The sequence below is a fragment of the Falco cherrug genome, chromosome 3 (genome assembly GCF_023634085.1).
Source record: "Falco cherrug isolate bFalChe1 chromosome 3, bFalChe1.pri, whole genome shotgun sequence".
Taxonomy (NCBI): domain Eukaryota; kingdom Metazoa; phylum Chordata; class Aves; order Falconiformes; family Falconidae; genus Falco; species Falco cherrug.
The window spans coordinates 106,537,751-106,554,678 of NC_073699.1; the positions used below are offsets into that span (position 1 = coordinate 106,537,751).

The following is a 16,928-nucleotide window of genomic DNA, read 5'->3' on the forward strand; positions in this document are numbered from 1 at the left end:
GCACCGTACGGCTGGGCAGCACCGGGGCGGGCATGTGGCACGACTGGGGGAGCCCCACCAGGGCAGACATGGTGAGAAGGCTGGGGACAAGCTCCAGCCTCATGCCCCAGGGCTCCCTGTGCTCCCCACATCGCCCATCCACAGCGTGTCTGTGCCAGCAGGAAAGGGAGGGCGGTGGCCGGGCAGCCCATGGTGAGGCAGCACAGGTCCCTCCCGCGCCTGCTGCTCCCGTCATGTGGTTTCACACCCCCTGGACTCATTTCCAAAAAAGCATTTCCTCCTGCCGCGGCTGGGTGTAAAAGCCTGTGTGGGGAGGGCTGGCGCTCACTTGCCACGCGTCACACACTGCCGGCAGCGATGGGGTGCCAGGGCACCCTGCCCAGGTGCTGAACTGCCCTGACACCCCACTGCGCCCACTGCCCTGGTCCACTCGCCACCCCGGCATGACCCAGCCGCATCGGCCACAAGGATGAAGCTCTGCTGCCCAGGGGTGTCTTGGGTGAGTGTGGCAGTGCTGGGGTCCCACGGACCCCTGGCACCGATTGCAGGGTGCCCTGGGGCTGTGGCTACAGCGGGTCTGGGGGGTGGGGGTCTGGGGGCAAGCCCAGTGCAAGCATGCCTAAAAAGCTTGCTCCCCCCTCAGCTGAACACCTGGGAATGGGCTCTGCCTCGCTGAAGCACCTGCAGCATGGCACAGCCGCGGGGAGCACGGGCATGGCACAGCCATGAAGGACTGCCGACACGGCCGCGATGCAGCCGAGGGAGTGTGGGCTCAGCCACGGGGCTGCAGGCAGGGCACCGCCACGGGGACTGGCCGTGCTGGTGGGCTGTGGGAGCGGGTCAGGGCTGCCAGTGGTGGCAGCTGCCAGGGCCACCCTGGGGCTGGCTGGGTGACTGCCCCAGCACACGGGCACCAGGAGCAGAGACGGCACGGGGGCTGCGTTACGGGCCAGGGCAGCGGCTGCATGGCAAAGGAGCCGGTGTCTCCCCACGGTGCAGCCAGCGGTGGGGTTGCACCTGTGCCGGCGGCTCCCGCGCCCGTGGGGCACCTGCTCCGGGTGCTGGGGAAGGGGCAGCTGCCCGCTGGCAGGCAGGGCGTGCAGGCAGGACCCCACCATGGGAAGGTCGTGCTTCAGCGGTGACTCAGATGTGCTGCTGGCAGCTGGGGCTGAGGCGGCTGCCCCGATCTCCCAGCAGCGCCCTGCAAGCGGGGCGGCCTGCACGTGGTTTCCAGTCTGCTGCTGGTGGCGGCTTTAATAGAAAATGATTCAGCTGCCGTAATCAGGGCTATTGCGGCTGGGAAATCCAGCCCCCAGCGAGGAATCCCCTGGCTCCCTGCCCGTGCTGCCAGTGCCGTGGCCCTCCCCGGCCCCCTGCCTTCCCCGGGATGGGGGTGCCGGCGTGGGCACCCTGTCGCCACCGCAGCCGTGGGGGGAGCGGGGCTCCCCTGGGTGCAGCAGCTGGTGCCCCAGGGTGGGGGAGTGGTGACCTAGTTTGGGACGCACGTACGAGGCGCGATAGCATCGGGGAGAGCGTGAGCCGGGCACGGCTTCCTCTTGGGGAGGAAATCGCCTCCTCTGCAAGGAAGAAAAACCCCAGGAAAGAGAAGCCAGCAGTATTAACCCTCCCGCGCTCAGCTGCTGACACCTCCCCAGGCTGGTGAGCCCCAGCACCGCCATCAGCCCGTGCACCCCCTCCCTTGTCCCCGTCCCCAGTGGGGCAGGCAGCCGAGCACCCTGGGACCGCTCCCAGCCAGCCTGGCGGCACTGTTTGCAGAGCGCGCGAGGATTACCAGGGGTGGCACAGCAGCCCCCATGGCATACGTGTCTTGCAGCACCAGCAGGAAGCCAGTTGCCTGCGTAGGGCAAGGGAAGCACGGCACAGGGGCTGCTGCGGGGCATTCCCAGCCCTGGGGCACCACACCTGTGCAGCTCTGGGGCACAGAGCTGTGGCTCCAGCCGTCCTGCCCGACACAGGCACTGGTGTCCACATGGCCCAGCATGTGCAGCCGGAAGGGTGGAGGGCACGGTGCGAGGGCTGCCCCCGCAGCTGCATGGCTCCTGGGGTGCCCCAGCTGCCGGCATCCCTGCCCTCTCCCTGCCCACAGGTGATCCTGGCAGCGCTGTGGCTGGCAGGCAGTGAATCACAGCCCCCAGGGTGCCAGGACCGCCCTGTGCCACAGGGGCAGCAGGTCCTGGTACGGCCACCCACCCGCCTGCGGAGGCATGTCACCAGACCCCCCTGCCCCGCTGGCATGAACTGGATCAAGGAGGCTCACCGGTGCTGCACCCAGTGTCCTGCAGGTGAGACCTGCCTGGCCGGCACAGCCTGGCATGGCATGCTGTGGCACACTGGGTGCTTCACCCCAGGTGGCCATGCTCCCTGTCACCCCACTGTCCCCGCAGGGACGTTCATGTTTGCCCCGTGTTCGAGCCACAGCAACAACAGCGTCTGCACCGCCTGTCCTGCCGGCACTTTCCGCGCCCAGCCAAACACCCTCCCCAAATGCCAGGCTTGCTACGAGTGTGACCGGCAAGGTGAGCTGGCGGTGTGCTGCGCCACGCCACACCGTGCTGTGCCACGCTGCATGGCGCTGCGCTGTGCCCTGCAGCACCACTCACCGCCTGCCTCCTGCAGCTTTCCAGAGCGTGCTGAGCAACTGCTCGGCCACCAGCAATGTTGCCTGTGGCTGCGAGCATGGCCGTTTCCGTGACTGCCTTGATGAGCACTGCAATGACTTCTTCTGCCGGCAGTGCCAGCCCTGCGTTGGGCGACTCATCCAGCGGCCATGTGAGTGCTGCTGGCCAGCCCGTGATGCGCCCTCACCGGCTGTGCCACCTCTGGCTGTGCCACCCTGCCTGATCCTACCCTCTCCCCAGGCTCAGAGGTGCAGGACACGCTCTGCGGTAGCTGCAAGCCTGACTTCTACGCTGAGGGCAGTGAGTGCCGGCCGTGCCACACGTAAGCATTGACCCTCCCTGTGCCCCAGCCAGGGACATGTGCAGGGCCCATGGCAGAGCGCAGCACGGCACCCACGGCTCCCCTCTCCTTGCAGGAGCACCCAGGAGACATGCGGCACAGAGTGCCAGCGTGTGTGCAGCGGCAGCAGCAGGCAAGGTGTGGGGGCTGCAGGGCTGGGGGCAGTAGTGTGGGGGCCGCTGCGCTGGCTGGCTGATGAGGACGCTCCTGCTTCTCCTTGCAGGCACGGGTCTGGAGTACCTTCTGCTGGCGTTCACCGGGCCCTTCTTCCTGGGTGCCCTTGCCATCTACCGCAAAAGGAAGCGGCTCCGGCACAGCACCCTGGCAGGCAGCCCCCTCCCCATGGCACAGGTGGCCACCCCCACCGCCGGGCCCGTGGCCATGCCGTGGTACCAGGCCAGCGCCCAGGTGTGGGACAGCTCATGCTGCACCCAGCTGTACTCCCCTAAGGTGACGGAGCATGCTGCCAGCACGGTGAGGCAGAGCCCCAAGCACCAGCCTTTATTGCGGGAGCAGCCCAGTGGTGCGGCACAGCCGGGTGGTCAGGTGGAGCCCTCTGCTCCCCTGGAGCCCCGTGGTGCCCTGCTGCATGGCAGCCAGCTCTACACCATCATCGACGTGGTGCCGGTGCGGCGCTGGAAGGAGTTCATGCGGGTGCTGGAGCTGCGGGAGGCAGAGATTGAGCTGGTGGAGCTGGAGGTGGCCCACATCCGTGACCAGCAGTACGAAATGCTGAAGCGCTGGTGCCAGCAGACCAGCGCCACGCTTGACCGTGTCTATGCTGCCCTGGAGCGCATGGAGCTGGCTGGTTGTGCTGAGGCGCTGCGCCGGAGCCTGCTGGCGGGCCCCTGACCCCCACCGATGACACCACGCCAGCAGAGTGAGGTCCCGGCACCTCCCTGGCTTACCAGGTGCCTTGGCTGAGCCGTACCCCTAAGTATTGTTACTTAAACCGTGTAGACATTTTATGTCAGTTTTATGTCCCCTCCCTGCCCACCCCCCCTATTTATGTCCCCCTGCTCCCAGGGCCAGGGGGGGACCCTGCACCCCAGCACACCGGCTGCCCGGCCGCTCGAGGGATGAGCGGGGGCCGAGCCTGCCGTTAACCCATGGGATAGTTCTCGAGGCCGCCCGCTGACAGGCGCGCCTGCCCCTGCCCCAATAAAGTGGCATGTTCTCCATCTTCTGGCCCCCGGCCCTTCTTCCCAGGGCTGCGCCAGCCCGGCTGAGCACCGAGACACTGCTGGCATCAGGGGTGACGTTGGTGGGTGACGTGGCCGCGGCAGGTGGTGGGGGCAATGTGGGTGGGGGTGGTGATGCAGGCGATGGGGATGTGCGGGTGATGGTGGTAATGGGGGCGGTATGGGCGATGGGGGCACCGCAGTGGGTGCAGCACGGTGCAGGCAGGGAGGTGGCATGGGCAGCCCCAGGAAGGCGCGGGGCACTGCTGGCGGGGTTTATCGTTTTAATTGCTGGAAAGGCAGGTGGTCCGGGGTGGAGTGGAGCCAGGAGCCAGCCTCAAGTGGCTCCAGAGGCGGGAGGGGCAGGAGTGGTGGTGAGTGTGCTGCAGCTGCAACGGCGAGTGGTGCCTGCGGGGAGCACGGGGAGCAGGGCAGCATGGCGAGCCCAGCCTCAATAGTCGAGCCCAGCGGCGCACAAGGAGCCAGGTGCCCCACACTGCGGCAGCTCGCTTTGCGAAGGGCAGCACGGAGTGGCAGTGGGCCGACGGCAGTGGGACGGGAGCTACAGGTGCTCGGGGTGGTAGTGAGGGCTCCTCTGGGTTGGGCTATGTGGCCATCCGCGGTGGGAGGAGGGTGTCGAGGTGCATCCCGGTCCGTGGTGGGACCTGCTGGCCTCCTCCCGCCGCAAAGAGCCAGGGCGCGGCGTGGCGTGGCTAGTGCTTGGCTATGTCCCCCTTCTTGAGGATGATCTGCCGCTGCCAGGGCGCCAGCTTTGTCTCATCGTACCCGAGAGTCCTTAGCTTTTCCGACTGCTCCTTCTCCTTCTCCTCCTCCTCCCGCTTCAGCTTCTCCTGCTCTTTCCTGCTCAGCAGCGGAGGGCACGGGGCACCATGGTCACCAGAGCGCCGGAGCCGCCGTGCCCACCCACCTGCCCAGGGAAGGGGCTTGCGGCACTCACCGTTTCTGCTCCCTGCAAAGGCAAAGGGAAGAGCGGGGTTAGCGGAGTCGCGGGGGCGGCTGGCTGATGCAGCGTCCCCTGCCCCCGGCTCACCTCTCCTCCTCCAGCTTCTTGCGCAGGATGTCCCTCCTCCAGGCTGGCATGCTGGCCAGGCGTGCCTCCTCCTCCTTCTCCTGCAACAGACAGCATGTTACTCGCACTGCCAGGAGCCTGCCCTTGCTGCTGGCACCGGGAGGCAGTGGCATTGCCTTGGTACGCGGCACCACATCCTGCTGGTCGTCGGGCTGAGCCGTGCTCCCGGCACAGCGCTGGTGGGGGCTCACCGACATCGCCCCTCGCCGCCTGCCTTCTGCCGGCGCAGGGAGGAGGAAGGAGTGCGCGGTGTGGCCAGCCCTTCGCAGCACACCACAGCTTTATTGCACTGACACGCAGGGGCCCACGCCGCCCCGGCACCGCAAACACCACGCCAGAGGGGAGCGCAGCCCCAGTGCTGCACCCCCTGCACAACACACAGCCACAGCAAGCGGCACACCGCAACCTCGGCCCGGGGCCACGCGAAACAACACCAAGCCCTCCGCTGAGCCAAGCCACAACGCTGTCAGAGCCGCAGTCAGCTGAGCACACCCAGGCACCGGGTCCTGCTGCCCCCGGCTGCCCCCGGTGCCTGCTCCTGGCCCGCCCCCACACTGCTGGCACAGCCCACAGCATCCCGCTGGGCTCAGGTGTCGGACATCTCCGCCTCCTTCTCCTTCCAGAAGGAGAAGCTACGGTCGATGAAGCGGCAGACGTCCTCCTCACTGAACTCGCCCAGCTCCGGCACCGGCACTGGCACTGATGCCCCCTCCCCTCCCAGGGCTGCCGCGGGGAGCTCCGGAGGGCTCTCCGCCACCATGGTGGGGCCGTTCTCGAAAAACTCCTGCACGAGGTCCTCAAAGCCGTCGAGCCAGTGGCGGTGGCCGGCTTCGACCTGCTCCAGCACGGCACGGTGGAAGTGGCGGACGTGGTGCCAGCTGTGGCTGCCCAGGCGGTCGAACATCTCGTAGCAGAGGAGGTGGCGGAAGCGCCGTTCCTCGGGGCTGAGAGGCATCTCCAGCAGCTGGAAGTAGCCCAGCATGAAGAGGTCGAGCGGGAGGCTGTCATGGGGCATGGGCGAGCCACCGATGTGGGGCAGAAAGTGCTGGGGCCAGTACAGCACCGTGGCGCGGCTCAACCGCCGGATCTGCCGTCCCGGCACCCGGCGAGCAATGCTTCTCCAGCGGGCCAGCAGCCGTCCTGCTGCCGGCCGCCGCCTCCCCGGCCGCCGCGGCCGCTCCTCCCCGGGCACCGCTGCCAGTGCCCGTTTCTTCCAGTGCTCCAGGAAGAGGAAGACGGCACGCTCCTTGTGTGCCTCAGCATGCTGCCGTGGGCCCCTTGGCTCCGGTGGTGCCGGCCGGCTCCGCCGCAGTGCCCCGTCCCCATACTCCTCCTCCAGGACAGGCTGGCGGGTGCTGCTGGGGGGCTGTGCCCGCTTGCGCTTGGTGACCCTGGGGATGGGTGGGGAGGCCCCCCCTGGGCCCTCATAGTTGGCCTTGAGGCTGCGGACGGAGACGCCACAGCCCAGGATCTCGCGCTGGGCATCATGCTGGGCACCAGGGCCGCCTGCTGCCCCCCCTGCCCCCTGCCCCTCCTGGCTCCCCGGGGTGGCCGGTGGCACAGCCACGCTCCTCGGCAGTGTCGGGGGCTGGCTGCTGTGGGTGGGTGGGTTCTTGTGGGTGAGGGCGAAGTGCTGGGGCGCCAGGGTGGCAGGCAGCGGCAGGAGCGGCAGCGGCTCCTTCTCCAGCCGCCCCGGCAGCGGCTGCACTGGCTGGGCCTCATGCATCACCCGCAGGCTCCCCAGCCGCCTCTCCAGGTGCCGCAAGTCCTCCTCCCGCATTGGCTGCCCGGCAGGTCCAGGTGTGCCCCCGCGGGTGGGTGGCCTGCGCTGGCACAGGGGCAGCGAGTGGCTCCCAGGCTGCGGCGGGAAAGAGGGCAAAGGGGCTCTTGAGGCCACACCGCGTGCACCTCATGCCACCACTGCCGCCGCCACGTGCGGCACCCCTGGGACACAATGCCCCTGCATGCGGGTGGGGTGGTCCCCTGGCACAGCCAGGAACCAGAGGCAATGCCACACACACCATCTCGCCAGGTCCTGAGCTGCTGGGCCATACCCACGCCACACGCGCCGCCACAGCACGCGGGACCCCCCTACCTTGCGCCGCTGCTCCTCTTCCTCCTGCATGCGGAGCTGCAGCTTGCGTACCATCACCTGCCGCTTCCACTCGGGGATGGGCCGGCCCCGCTCGTCATGGCTCGGCACCAGCGCCTCCGCCTCTGCTGCCACCCCGGTGCCTGCCGCTGGCACCGGCGAGCTCCCATTCAGCACCAGTTCTGGTGAGCCCCCTGCCAGGCAGCGTGGTGGCCCGGCAGCCTCGGGGGTGGCCGGTGGGGTGGGCGTCCTGGTGGGTGACGGGGAGGACACCGGCGACTCTGCCTATGGAGGAAGGAGGGAAGAAGGGTGGTGGGCACCCGCTGTGCCATGATGCACCGCCACCGGCTCCCCCACCACCCACCCCTCCCCCCCTTACATTGGCCCCTGCCTGGCCGCTGCCGGAGAAGACGGTGGTGAAGCCTTTGCTCTGTGGCGTCGGCTTGAGGCTTTTCCCGGCCTTGATCTCAGCCAGCAGCTCTGAGTTGTCACCAGTGGGGGACATCATGTTGAAGGACTTGGTGCCTGGGGGGAGGCAGGGTGGGCAGTAAGGGCCCTGCTGCCAGCAGCCCCCCACACCCCCAGTTCCTCTGCCAGCCTGCGGCGCACGGGGGTGACAGGGTGGCCAGCTGACTGCCCCCCATGCCTGAGAGCCCCTGGGACTCCTATCGGAGCAGCATCCCAGGTCCATGGGACCTTGCTGGAGCAACATCCCAGCACTCAGCAGCCTGGCACCCCACCTCCCTGGGTCCATGGGACCAGTATCCCAACACCCAGGTTACCAGGTCCATGGGACCTTGATGGAGCAGCATGCCAGCACCCAGATCTCAGAGCCCCAGCCCCAAGGGCCACCCACCTCACAGCACCACGCTGTGACAGCAGTGACCTGCCTGCAGAGGGATGGGTCTGTGGCTGGCAACAGCCCTGGCACAGCAGGATGACACTGTGCTGCCTCACCGGGGGCCCTGGACCCCCTACCCTCCCCCACAGCCCACAGCAGCGATGCACTGACAGCCTAAGCCAGCCCCACTGCCAGCCCTGAGCCCCAAGATCGTCATGGCAGCGGCGCTGGAGCGCGGCAGTGCCCCTGAGGATGCCCTTGCCACCGCTTGTGCCACCCACCCCACGAGCACCCACCGTCTGTGCCAGCCATGCGTGGGTCCCTAATGGCCCATGGTGCCGTGCCAAGGCAGAGCCCCCTCCCTGCCGCCGGCTCCCGCAGCTCGCCCTGCTTGGCTGCGCCGTGCCGGGGCCAGAGGGCTGTGGGTGCTGAGGCCCCAGCAGGGCGCACGCGCTGCCATCCAGTGCCGGCTGAGACCCCCCAGCCACGGGAGCCGGCGCTAATAAAGCAGGTGCTGAGCGGCAGCCAAGCCCGGCTGCAATCAGCGGTGGGGGAGCGGCCGGTGCGCTCACGTGGCGGGGTCACGCCAGCCGGCTGAGCGCAGACAAAGGCCCTCTGTGTGCAGGGCCGGCGGCAGGGCCGCGGGGGCCGCGGGGGGCATGGGGCCCCGGCCGCCTGCCCAGCCCTGCCAGCCCTGCCGGCTGGCTTCGGCAGCCCCATGCCAGGGCTCGGGCCACCGCGTGGCACGCCGGCCTGGCAACGCAGCAGCGAGGGCTCAGCAGGCAGAAGGGCTGCGGCCAGCTGCCAGCCACTGGGGCTGTCAGTGCCCCGTGGCTCCGGCATGGGATGGTGCCGGCTCGGGCCCCGCTGGCCATGCCCAGCGCCGGGGCACCCCCAGAGCAGGGAAGAGCGTGGGGCCGCGGTACTTACTCTTCATCTGCCTGAGCGCCTTTCCTCCTAGGGAGAGAAGCAGAGAGGCGGCGCAGGGCGCGCGGCAGAGGAAGGATTTAGCCACCGCGAGACAAGAGAGAAGAGAAGCGGCCAGCAGTGAGAGCAGGCAGGGGCGGGCGGGCATGGGGGCCCCCACGCCGACACCGGAGGAGAGAAGGACAGAGAGGCTGTCAGGAGCCACACAGCCAGAGTGCCGCAGAAGGAGACGCGCCGGGGCGGCTGGTGCCGTGGTGCAGCCGATGGGACAGTGCCAGGGATTGCTCCCCGTGCCTGCCCGGCACCCCGCCACTTACTTCCTGTAGAGGAGGAGGAGCGGCGGGGTCCGGCAGGGGTCTCAGCCAGTGGTGGCGGTGGTGGGGGCATCGGACAGGCAGCATCAGGCAGCGGTGGGGGTGGCGGCGGGGGGTGGCAGCTCAGCACCAGGCTTGCTCTCCCCGTTGCGCATGGTGTCCTCTGAGATGGGCGATGCCTGAAAGAAAGCATGGGCAGGCGTTGCGGGGTGCCGGTGCTGCTGAGCCACATGAAGGCTTGCGGCACGAGGCTGGGGCTCACCTCCTCGCTGTGTGCCATTCGCCGGGGCCCGGGCTGCTCGGCTGTGCCGTGCCCTAGGTGCTTGTAGTAGTCACCGGTGCTCGGCTGCTTGCCAAAATTCCTTGACCGCCTGCTGGAGTCGGCCCTGCGCAGGCCCTCAGGGCTGCTCTCACGCGAAGCCAGCTGCAATGGGGAACATGGCTCAGCACAGCCGTGCCCAGCTGAGCCCAGGGTGGCTGTGGGGCAGAGCTGTGGCAGAGCAAGGCCGTGCCCAGGGTGGCTGTGGGGCAGATGCCAGGCTTGGGGCACAGCAGGCACATACGCCATGGGTCCACTCAGCACAAGGCCGCACCAGGGACTGCATGTGGGGCTGGCAGGATGTGCCATCAGTGCCTGGCACTGTGACCCTATAGCCTGTGCCCAGGAGCCCAGCCGAGCCTCCCCTGGGATAACCCCCTGGGAACAGGACTGCCGAGCCCTGGCCCCATGGATTACCTGGAGCTTATCTCCCATGGGGCCTGGTTCCAAACCTCCCTCTGAACGGGGCTCTTGGGCAGCACAGCCTCAGCTCACCCCAGCACATACCGCAGCAGCTTTGTGGCTCGTGCTGCCGAGCACCGGCGCTGCAGGGGGTCATGCCCACTGCCCGGGTCTGAGGTGCCGCGGCGGCACGGCCTCACTCCCCATGCCGGGGGCCCTGCTATTTGCATTTCCCTGTGCGCCACCTCCACCCGTGGCATTTGCATGGTGAGCCCAGGCGCTTGCCACTGCCACCAGCCCCAGCTAAGTCAACAAGCGACAGCTCGGTGCTTCCTGCTCTGTCTGCCGTGGGCGCTGTGCCAAGCCCAGCTCCCACTGCCACAGCACCAGCCCCAGTCCGGTGTGAGGGTCTGTGCTGCTCAGCCCCCCTGCCTGGGGTGCCCACATTGCTCTGGCTGGCACATGCCTGCCCCTCCCCAGGGCAGCCCGGCTCTGTAGCCCCCCAGGCAAGGCCACTCATTACCCCGTTAGCGAGACATGCACAAAGAGCACAACAGGGTCCTGAGCCCTGCACAGGCCTGGCACACATTGCTCTGCCAAGACCCTCCTCCCATGTGCCCCCATCCCCTGTAACTCTGGGCTCTGCCGGTGGCCTGACCACAGTTGTGCACCAGGTTCCTGTCCCCGGACAAGTGGCGAGAGCCATACTTGGGGGTCAGGACGGCCTTGAGCCCACCGCATCCCTATGCCCCCCCCCAGCCCGCCTCAGGGGCTGCACCCCTCTTACCTGTGCACGCCCGGCTGAGCCCTCTCAGCTCCTGGCAGCACCAGCTGAGCCACCTGACACCTGCTGCGCAGGTGACACCGGAGCTGGCTGCTCCAGTTACAGCCTGCGCAGCTGCCCACACCCAGCTCGGCATGGTGCTGGTGGCATCGCCAAGGCCACGTGGGTGCAGCCGTGACAGTCAGCCATGCAATGGCCTGCACGGTGCCTCCAGGTGCCCCAGCTGGTGCAGCAAGGCCTCCCAGTGCCGCAGAGGCCCCGTCTGGCTGCACCCTCACTGCCGGTTGCACCTTGGACCTGTGGTGCAAGTCAGCATCGCAGGCATGTGGCCTCAAGCCGGGGCTGTCCCCTCCCGGTGCCATCAAGAACTAACAGCTCCCCACGGGAGATTGGTGCCCAGTAGCATGTCCCCCCCTAGGTGGCACATCCCATGAGCTCCGTGGCCAGGAGCAGCTGTGCATGGGGCACAGTGCGTGGGGCACAGGGGGCACGGCGTGTGTGGGACGTGGTGCATGGGGCCGTACCTCTCGGCGCAGCGCCTGGCTCTCCACGTGCCGCAGGTTGTTCTTGGCCCGCACGTAGATGTCGGCGGTGTGGGGGGCGGCGGGGGGTGCGGGTGCGGGGTAGTCAGGGGGCGGCGGGGGCGGTCGGGTGGCAGGGGGTGGGGGTGGCGGGGGGGGGAAGGTGGGGGGTGGCGGCGGCAGGGGGCCCTCGCCTGCCAGCCCCCGGCCCCGCGGCCACGTCTCAGGGTCCAGCATGTCCATGTACGCCTGCATGTCCGCCAGCGCTGGTGCGGGCACCCCTGCGCAGGGCAGGGGGTCACGGGGGGCCAGCCCCGTGTCCCCTGCCCTGCACCCCCCGGCCCCGCACTCACGGGCAGCGGGGGCCCCCAGGGGGCCACCCCTCTTCTCCCCGGTGCTGGACTGGCTGGAGTGGCAGGAGTCGTAGTTGGAGAGGGTGCTGGCAGGGGAGCCCACCTCGAAGCGTGCCTGGGGTGCCGACGCCGTGGTGTTGGGCGATGACATGCCCGAGTCGGGCTGCCGGCACTCCCCATCTGCCGAGGGGTCTCGCGACAGCACGCGGTGCTCCACGCTCTGCTGGCACAGCCGTGCGGTCAGGTGGTGGGGCGGGAGTGGCAGGGCCCTGCGTGGTCCCCACGCGCGTGGCCCCGCAGCACTGCCATACCATGTTCTCCACAGTGCGCAGGTACTGGGCACAGTGGCCATGGCCATTGTAGTCGGCAAGGTCGGCCGCCGTGTAGCCGTCCTGGTCACGGATGCTGAGGTCGGCGCCATTCACCACCAGGATCTGGCAGCACTGGGGAGAGTGGGGGAGCATGGCAGGGCCGGAGGGCACTCCCTCTCCCCACCCTGGCACCTTGCTGGCCACCAGCACCCACCTCCAGCTCGCCGTTCTCAGCAGCATCGTGCAGCGGTGTGCCACCCCAGCTGTCAGCAGTGATCTCCCCACCATGCAGCAGCAGCCAGCTCAGCACCTTGGCGTGACCACGGCTGGCGGCGAAGTGCATGGCCGTGGCCCCCTCAGCGTCCCGCTCTGACAGGCTCACTGTCGTGAAGCTCATCTGGGCGGGTGGGTGGGCGGGCTGAGCGCTGGCACAGCATGCCCCATGCCGTGCCACCATGCTGTGCCCAGCCCACGCTTACCAGCCAGACGATGACAGTGTTGTGGCCCATCTGGGCAGCAGCGTGCAGCGGGGTCATGCCATCATGGGCACACGCATGGGGGTCAGCCCCGCAGTCCTGCACCAGGTACTGGATGATCTCCAGGTGGCCCTCTTGGCAGGCGAGGTACAGCGGGGTGGCCCCTGTCTTGGTCTGGGCACTCAGCGTGCTGCAAGAGGGGCACAGCACCCATCACCTGCAGCCACCACCAAGCACACTGGGAAGGGAGGTACAGGGCGTAGGGGACACACAGGTCACGGGGAATTGAGGAACACAGAGGGAACATGCTGTCTGGGTGCAGGCAGGGCAGTAGCAGAGCTGGGCAGTGTTGGGTGGGAGCCATCCACCCCCTGGCTCCCCGCTGGGTCCCCGCAGCAGCGGCTGCTGCAGTGGGAGGTCACTAAGTTAATCAGCCTGCTTAGGGTAAGCTCCTTCCTCCGGCTGTTTCTGGACATTGCAATTTAGCTGTATTTTTAAATAAGCGGCTTAGGCAGCGCTGGCCACAGGGGAGCCGGCAGGTAAATGCTGACCTGCGCCATGGCAGTGCTGGCCCTGCTGCCCACTGCCCCCTGCCAGTCCGGCTGCCTGGCACAGGTGTCCCCCCACTGCTTGTGGCAGGCCTTGGCATCCTCGCATGCCTCGTCCCAAATTGTGCATCCTACATCCCACATCCCCACCGTGCAGGAAGCTGTTTTACTAAGTGCTTCATAAAAAAACCTGTTGAATATTTAAAAAAGGAAGAGCAATAAATACTCCGCTCTGTTATCGCAAAGATCGCGGGCCCTTAATAATTGATCCCTGTAACTGTGAGATGGGCTGTGGCCAGCACTGCCTTCCCACCGTGCCGTGCCGCAGGGCGCCTGCCCTGGGGTGCCACAGCTCTGGGCTGGGATGCTGCTGGGCACTCCCAGAGCAGGAGCTGGGCCAGGATGGTGGCAGGCTGGGCCGTGGTGCAGGGGAACAGCAGGGGTACAGACATGCATTCAGACCCTGATTACCATCTCCCACTAATTGGGAAGGGGTTAAGCCACTTGGGCAAGTGCCGGTAAACTGCTTTGCCAGATGGCCGTGACTTCACACCGGGCTTCTGGCTGCTGGAGACCCTGCAAGGCCAGTGCGAAGGTGGGCTGGGAACGCCAGCATCCCACAGCAGCACCCGGGGATTGGATTTCGTGGCCGTAACAGAGCCTCCAAGTGGGCACAGGGCCGGGAGTGGGGCCAGCCCTAAATAATTCAAGGGGAAGGCGGTGACAGCAGTGAAGCAACCCTGGCAAGAAGCATGAAAACCAACGTGGGAGGGCCACCACCAGTGCTGCGCTACACCAGGACTGACACAACAGGCACCAAGCAGGAGCCATGGTTGGGCTGGGGCCAGGCTGTGCGCCACGGGGGGTTAATCCCCACAGATGTCCTGGGGCTAAGCCAGCATGCCTGGGGGTAAAGAGCTGGGACTGGGGCTGGGGAGGTTGCAGCTGGTGAGTGCCATGGGGCAACAGGGACCATACAATGGGCTCTGTGACCCTGCCTGGCAGGAAGGGTCGGGGCTCTGGGGTCACAGCACTGAGGCACGGAGGGGTGCTGAGCCCTGGTTCACCTCCCACTGCCTTGGGACCCCTCTGGATATGAGGGAGCTGTGCACCCCTGTGCATCTGCAGCCCTCAAGCCTAACTGGGCACAGCACAGGGCAAAGGCGCTACCCTCCGGGCTCCACATCGGCCGGGGCAGTGGGTTATTTCTGGCAGCCTCTGCCTGCCACAGGAAATCGGATTAGGGGCTGGCTAAGTGCCTGCTGCAGTCCCACAGTGAGGCTTGCCATGGTGGGCCTGGTGGGCTGCAATGCCATGTACCCCAGGGGATGCGCTGGGCCACGGGTACCGCTCGGGAGGCAAAGCAAGGATGCTGCCGTGCTGCCAGCCGAGCAGGGCTGCTGCCTCCAGCAGTGCTCGTGGCCCTGGGCAGGCAGAAAGTTCACCTCCGGTGCAGGGAGCAGCCTCTCCTCGGCAGGCAGCCTAATCCATTTACGTAATGGCTGGTGGACAAAGGCGGCTGTGTTATCGCCCTGCACCAGGAGCCCAGGGAGCCAACCAAGCGGCCAGTGGTAATATTTCTGTCAGCACTGGCCGCTCTTCTCCTCGCCCTTTCTCTCCGGGCCATAAAGAAGGTGCAGCTGGCTGCCTGGCCTGATAATGCAGCCGCGTTGCCCTTGGAGCTGGGGGCTGAGGGTGGCTGCGGAATCCATCCCCAGTGCTGGCATCTTGCCCAGTGGCTGGAGGGAGGGATGGGGTGGCAGTGGACACCCCATTCCCCTGCCAGCCCCCGGCATGGAGCCCCTCTCACCTGCCAGCAGCAGGGGCTATTACCTGGGGCAGTGTCCCAAGAGGAGTCGCAAGGAAGGGAAATCCCCTTTGGCCGCAGCGTAGTGGACAGGCAGCGCTCCCGTGTTGGTGGCCGCTGTAGGGTCACTGCCTCCAAAGCGGAGGAGCCAGTCGATCACCTCGTGGTGACCAAAGCGGGCTGCCAAGTGTAGGATGGTGGCACCAGAGTTGTCTGTGTCCTGTGGGAGGAACCGGGGTGGCTGTTGGCACCAGGGACCCGGCCCCCTCCGGCAAGGGTGTGTGTGTGGGACCAGGGACTGTGGGCAGCTGTGGGCCCCCCCACAGCCGGGAGCTGGCCCCAGGGAGGGCAGGCTGCCCGGGATGGAGGTCTCGTCTGCACAGAAGAGGGCTAGAGGGAGGGGACAGGCCATGGCAGGGGCCGTGGGACAAGCATGCCTGCCATCCAGCAGGGCCTGCACCCGCACACTGCAAGCGCCGCACAAAGCCCCCCTTGTTCTGCCAGCGACCAGCAGCCCCTGCCTGGAGGGGCTCCCCGCGGGGTCCCGCCGTGCCGCCAGCCCGGCCACCCTCCGTACTCGGCGGGGTGCGGGCAGAGCTGGCCCCCGCCAGGAGGCTGCCGAAGCTGCTGACCCCATCCTTGCAGCTTAATCCCTGCTCCCAGCCCCTCCGCCGCCTCCTTTTCCTCTGGCCCGTCACATGTCGTTAGCTCTCGGTCGGCCCCGGGGCAAGCCGCTTACCGCCCCTCTCCCGCCGTTGCGTAACCCCGGGAGGGGCCGGCAGCCCCGGGCACAGCCCCGGAGGCCCTGCGCCCCCCTCGGGGCTGCGTCCCGCCGGGATCCCGGGGGCTCTCCGCCCTCCCCCCCCCGGCCGCCCCCCGTTCTGCATGGGTAGGACGCCACGTCGGGGCCCCGGCTCGCCGGGCGGCAGAGCTGGAGGGGTCCACACGCGCCCGTCCCCCCGGTTGCCTGCTGCCCCCCCCTTCCCGCGCTCCCGCTCGCACCTGCACGCCGCAGCCCCCCTGCGTGAGCAGCCACTGGAGACAGGCGAGGTTGCCGGTGGCGGCGGCGTCGTGGGCCGGCGTGGCCCCGTTGCGCGCCCGCGCGTCGCCGCGGAGCGTGGCCTCGGCCGCCAAGTACCGGAGGCAAGCGAGGCGGCCGGCGCGGGCGGCGTGGTGCGCGGGGGAGGCGCCCAGGGCGTCCCGCAGCCCCGGTCGCAGCAGCCCGGCCGCCCGCAGCCCCCGTAGCGCCTCCACGTCGCCCTGTCGCGCCGCCAGCAGCGCCCGCTCCAGCGCCATCCCGGCCCCGGCCCCGCCGGCCCCGGTCCCGGCCCCGGCCCCGGCCCCGCCGGCCCGGCCGCCGCTTGGCACTGCGCAGCGCTCCCGCCCCGCCGCCCCCCGGCCCCGCCGACTCCTCCTCCTCCTCCCTCGGGGCCGCCCCTCCGCCCGCCCCGCCCGACGGCGCGGCGGCTGCCTACTGCCCGGGCCCCCCCCGCCCCGCTGCCCCCTGCCCCCCGCCCCCCGCCCCTGCCACGGCAGCCGGGCTTTGCCGGGCTGCGACCCGGCCTGGGACCGGCCCGGGGGACCCCACGAGCGGCCCGTGTCCAGCTGCTGGTACCGCCGTCTGCGGCTCTGCGAAGCTGCCCCACGGGTGTCCCCCTCCCCGCCAGCCGCCGGGCAACGCGAAGGGCACGGCGGTGATGGGCTCCTCCTGCAGCCCCGACGGGCGCCTGCCGGTCCCAGCAGCGCGGGCAGGAACGAGGGGCGGGAGATGCCGGGCGGGCTGCCCTGCCTCCTCCTGCCACGGGAGGGCCGGCCAGAGGGGGGAGACCGGCAGCGCGGGAACGGACGGCGGGACCTGTGGCAGCGCGGGCAGCGGCGGCGGCTACCGCGGGCACTGGCACGGGCAGCGCGCGGCGCGGGCAGTGCGGGCAGGCTGGGACAGCCCTCGCCGTCAGCACCGCGGACAGCGGCGGCGCAGCGCGT

The 16,928-nt window shown here is 68.7% G+C and overlaps 2 protein-coding genes across 3 annotated transcripts; one reads left to right on the forward strand and one right to left on the reverse strand.

The window, feature by feature from the left end:
- Positions 1 to 117: 117 nt before the first annotated feature.
- TNFRSF25 (TNF receptor superfamily member 25) lies at positions 118 to 4,160 on the forward strand. 2 transcript variants are annotated; one of them, XM_055703532.1, is made up of 7 exons: positions 118 to 499; positions 2,108 to 2,303; positions 2,406 to 2,537; positions 2,638 to 2,790; positions 2,880 to 2,961; positions 3,056 to 3,117; positions 3,203 to 4,160. In XM_055703532.1, exons 1-7 carry the CDS (start codon positions 470 to 472, stop codon positions 3,829 to 3,831), a joined length of 1,284 nt encoding a protein of 427 aa, XP_055559507.1. In that variant the 5' UTR covers positions 118 to 469; the 3' UTR covers positions 3,832 to 4,160. The 2 variants fall into 2 exon arrangements, with proteins under 2 accessions (XP_055559507.1, XP_027659086.1); XM_027803285.2 differs by having other exon boundaries at positions 118 to 2,303.
- Positions 4,161 to 4,427: 267 nt separating this feature from the next.
- Positions 4,428 to 16,325, reverse strand: ESPN (espin). Its single transcript, XM_055703525.1, is given in 15 exon segments — positions 4,428 to 5,021; positions 5,119 to 5,130; positions 5,212 to 5,291; positions 7,346 to 7,627; positions 7,722 to 7,867; positions 9,114 to 9,140; positions 9,428 to 9,539; positions 9,541 to 9,603; positions 9,687 to 9,848; positions 11,454 to 12,023; positions 12,115 to 12,246; positions 12,329 to 12,511; positions 12,594 to 12,780; positions 14,972 to 15,165; positions 15,948 to 16,325. Coding segments are annotated over 15 exon segments (2,592 nt in total). The 5' UTR covers positions 16,242 to 16,325; the 3' UTR covers positions 4,428 to 4,873.
- Positions 16,326 to 16,928: the final 603 nt, after the last annotated feature.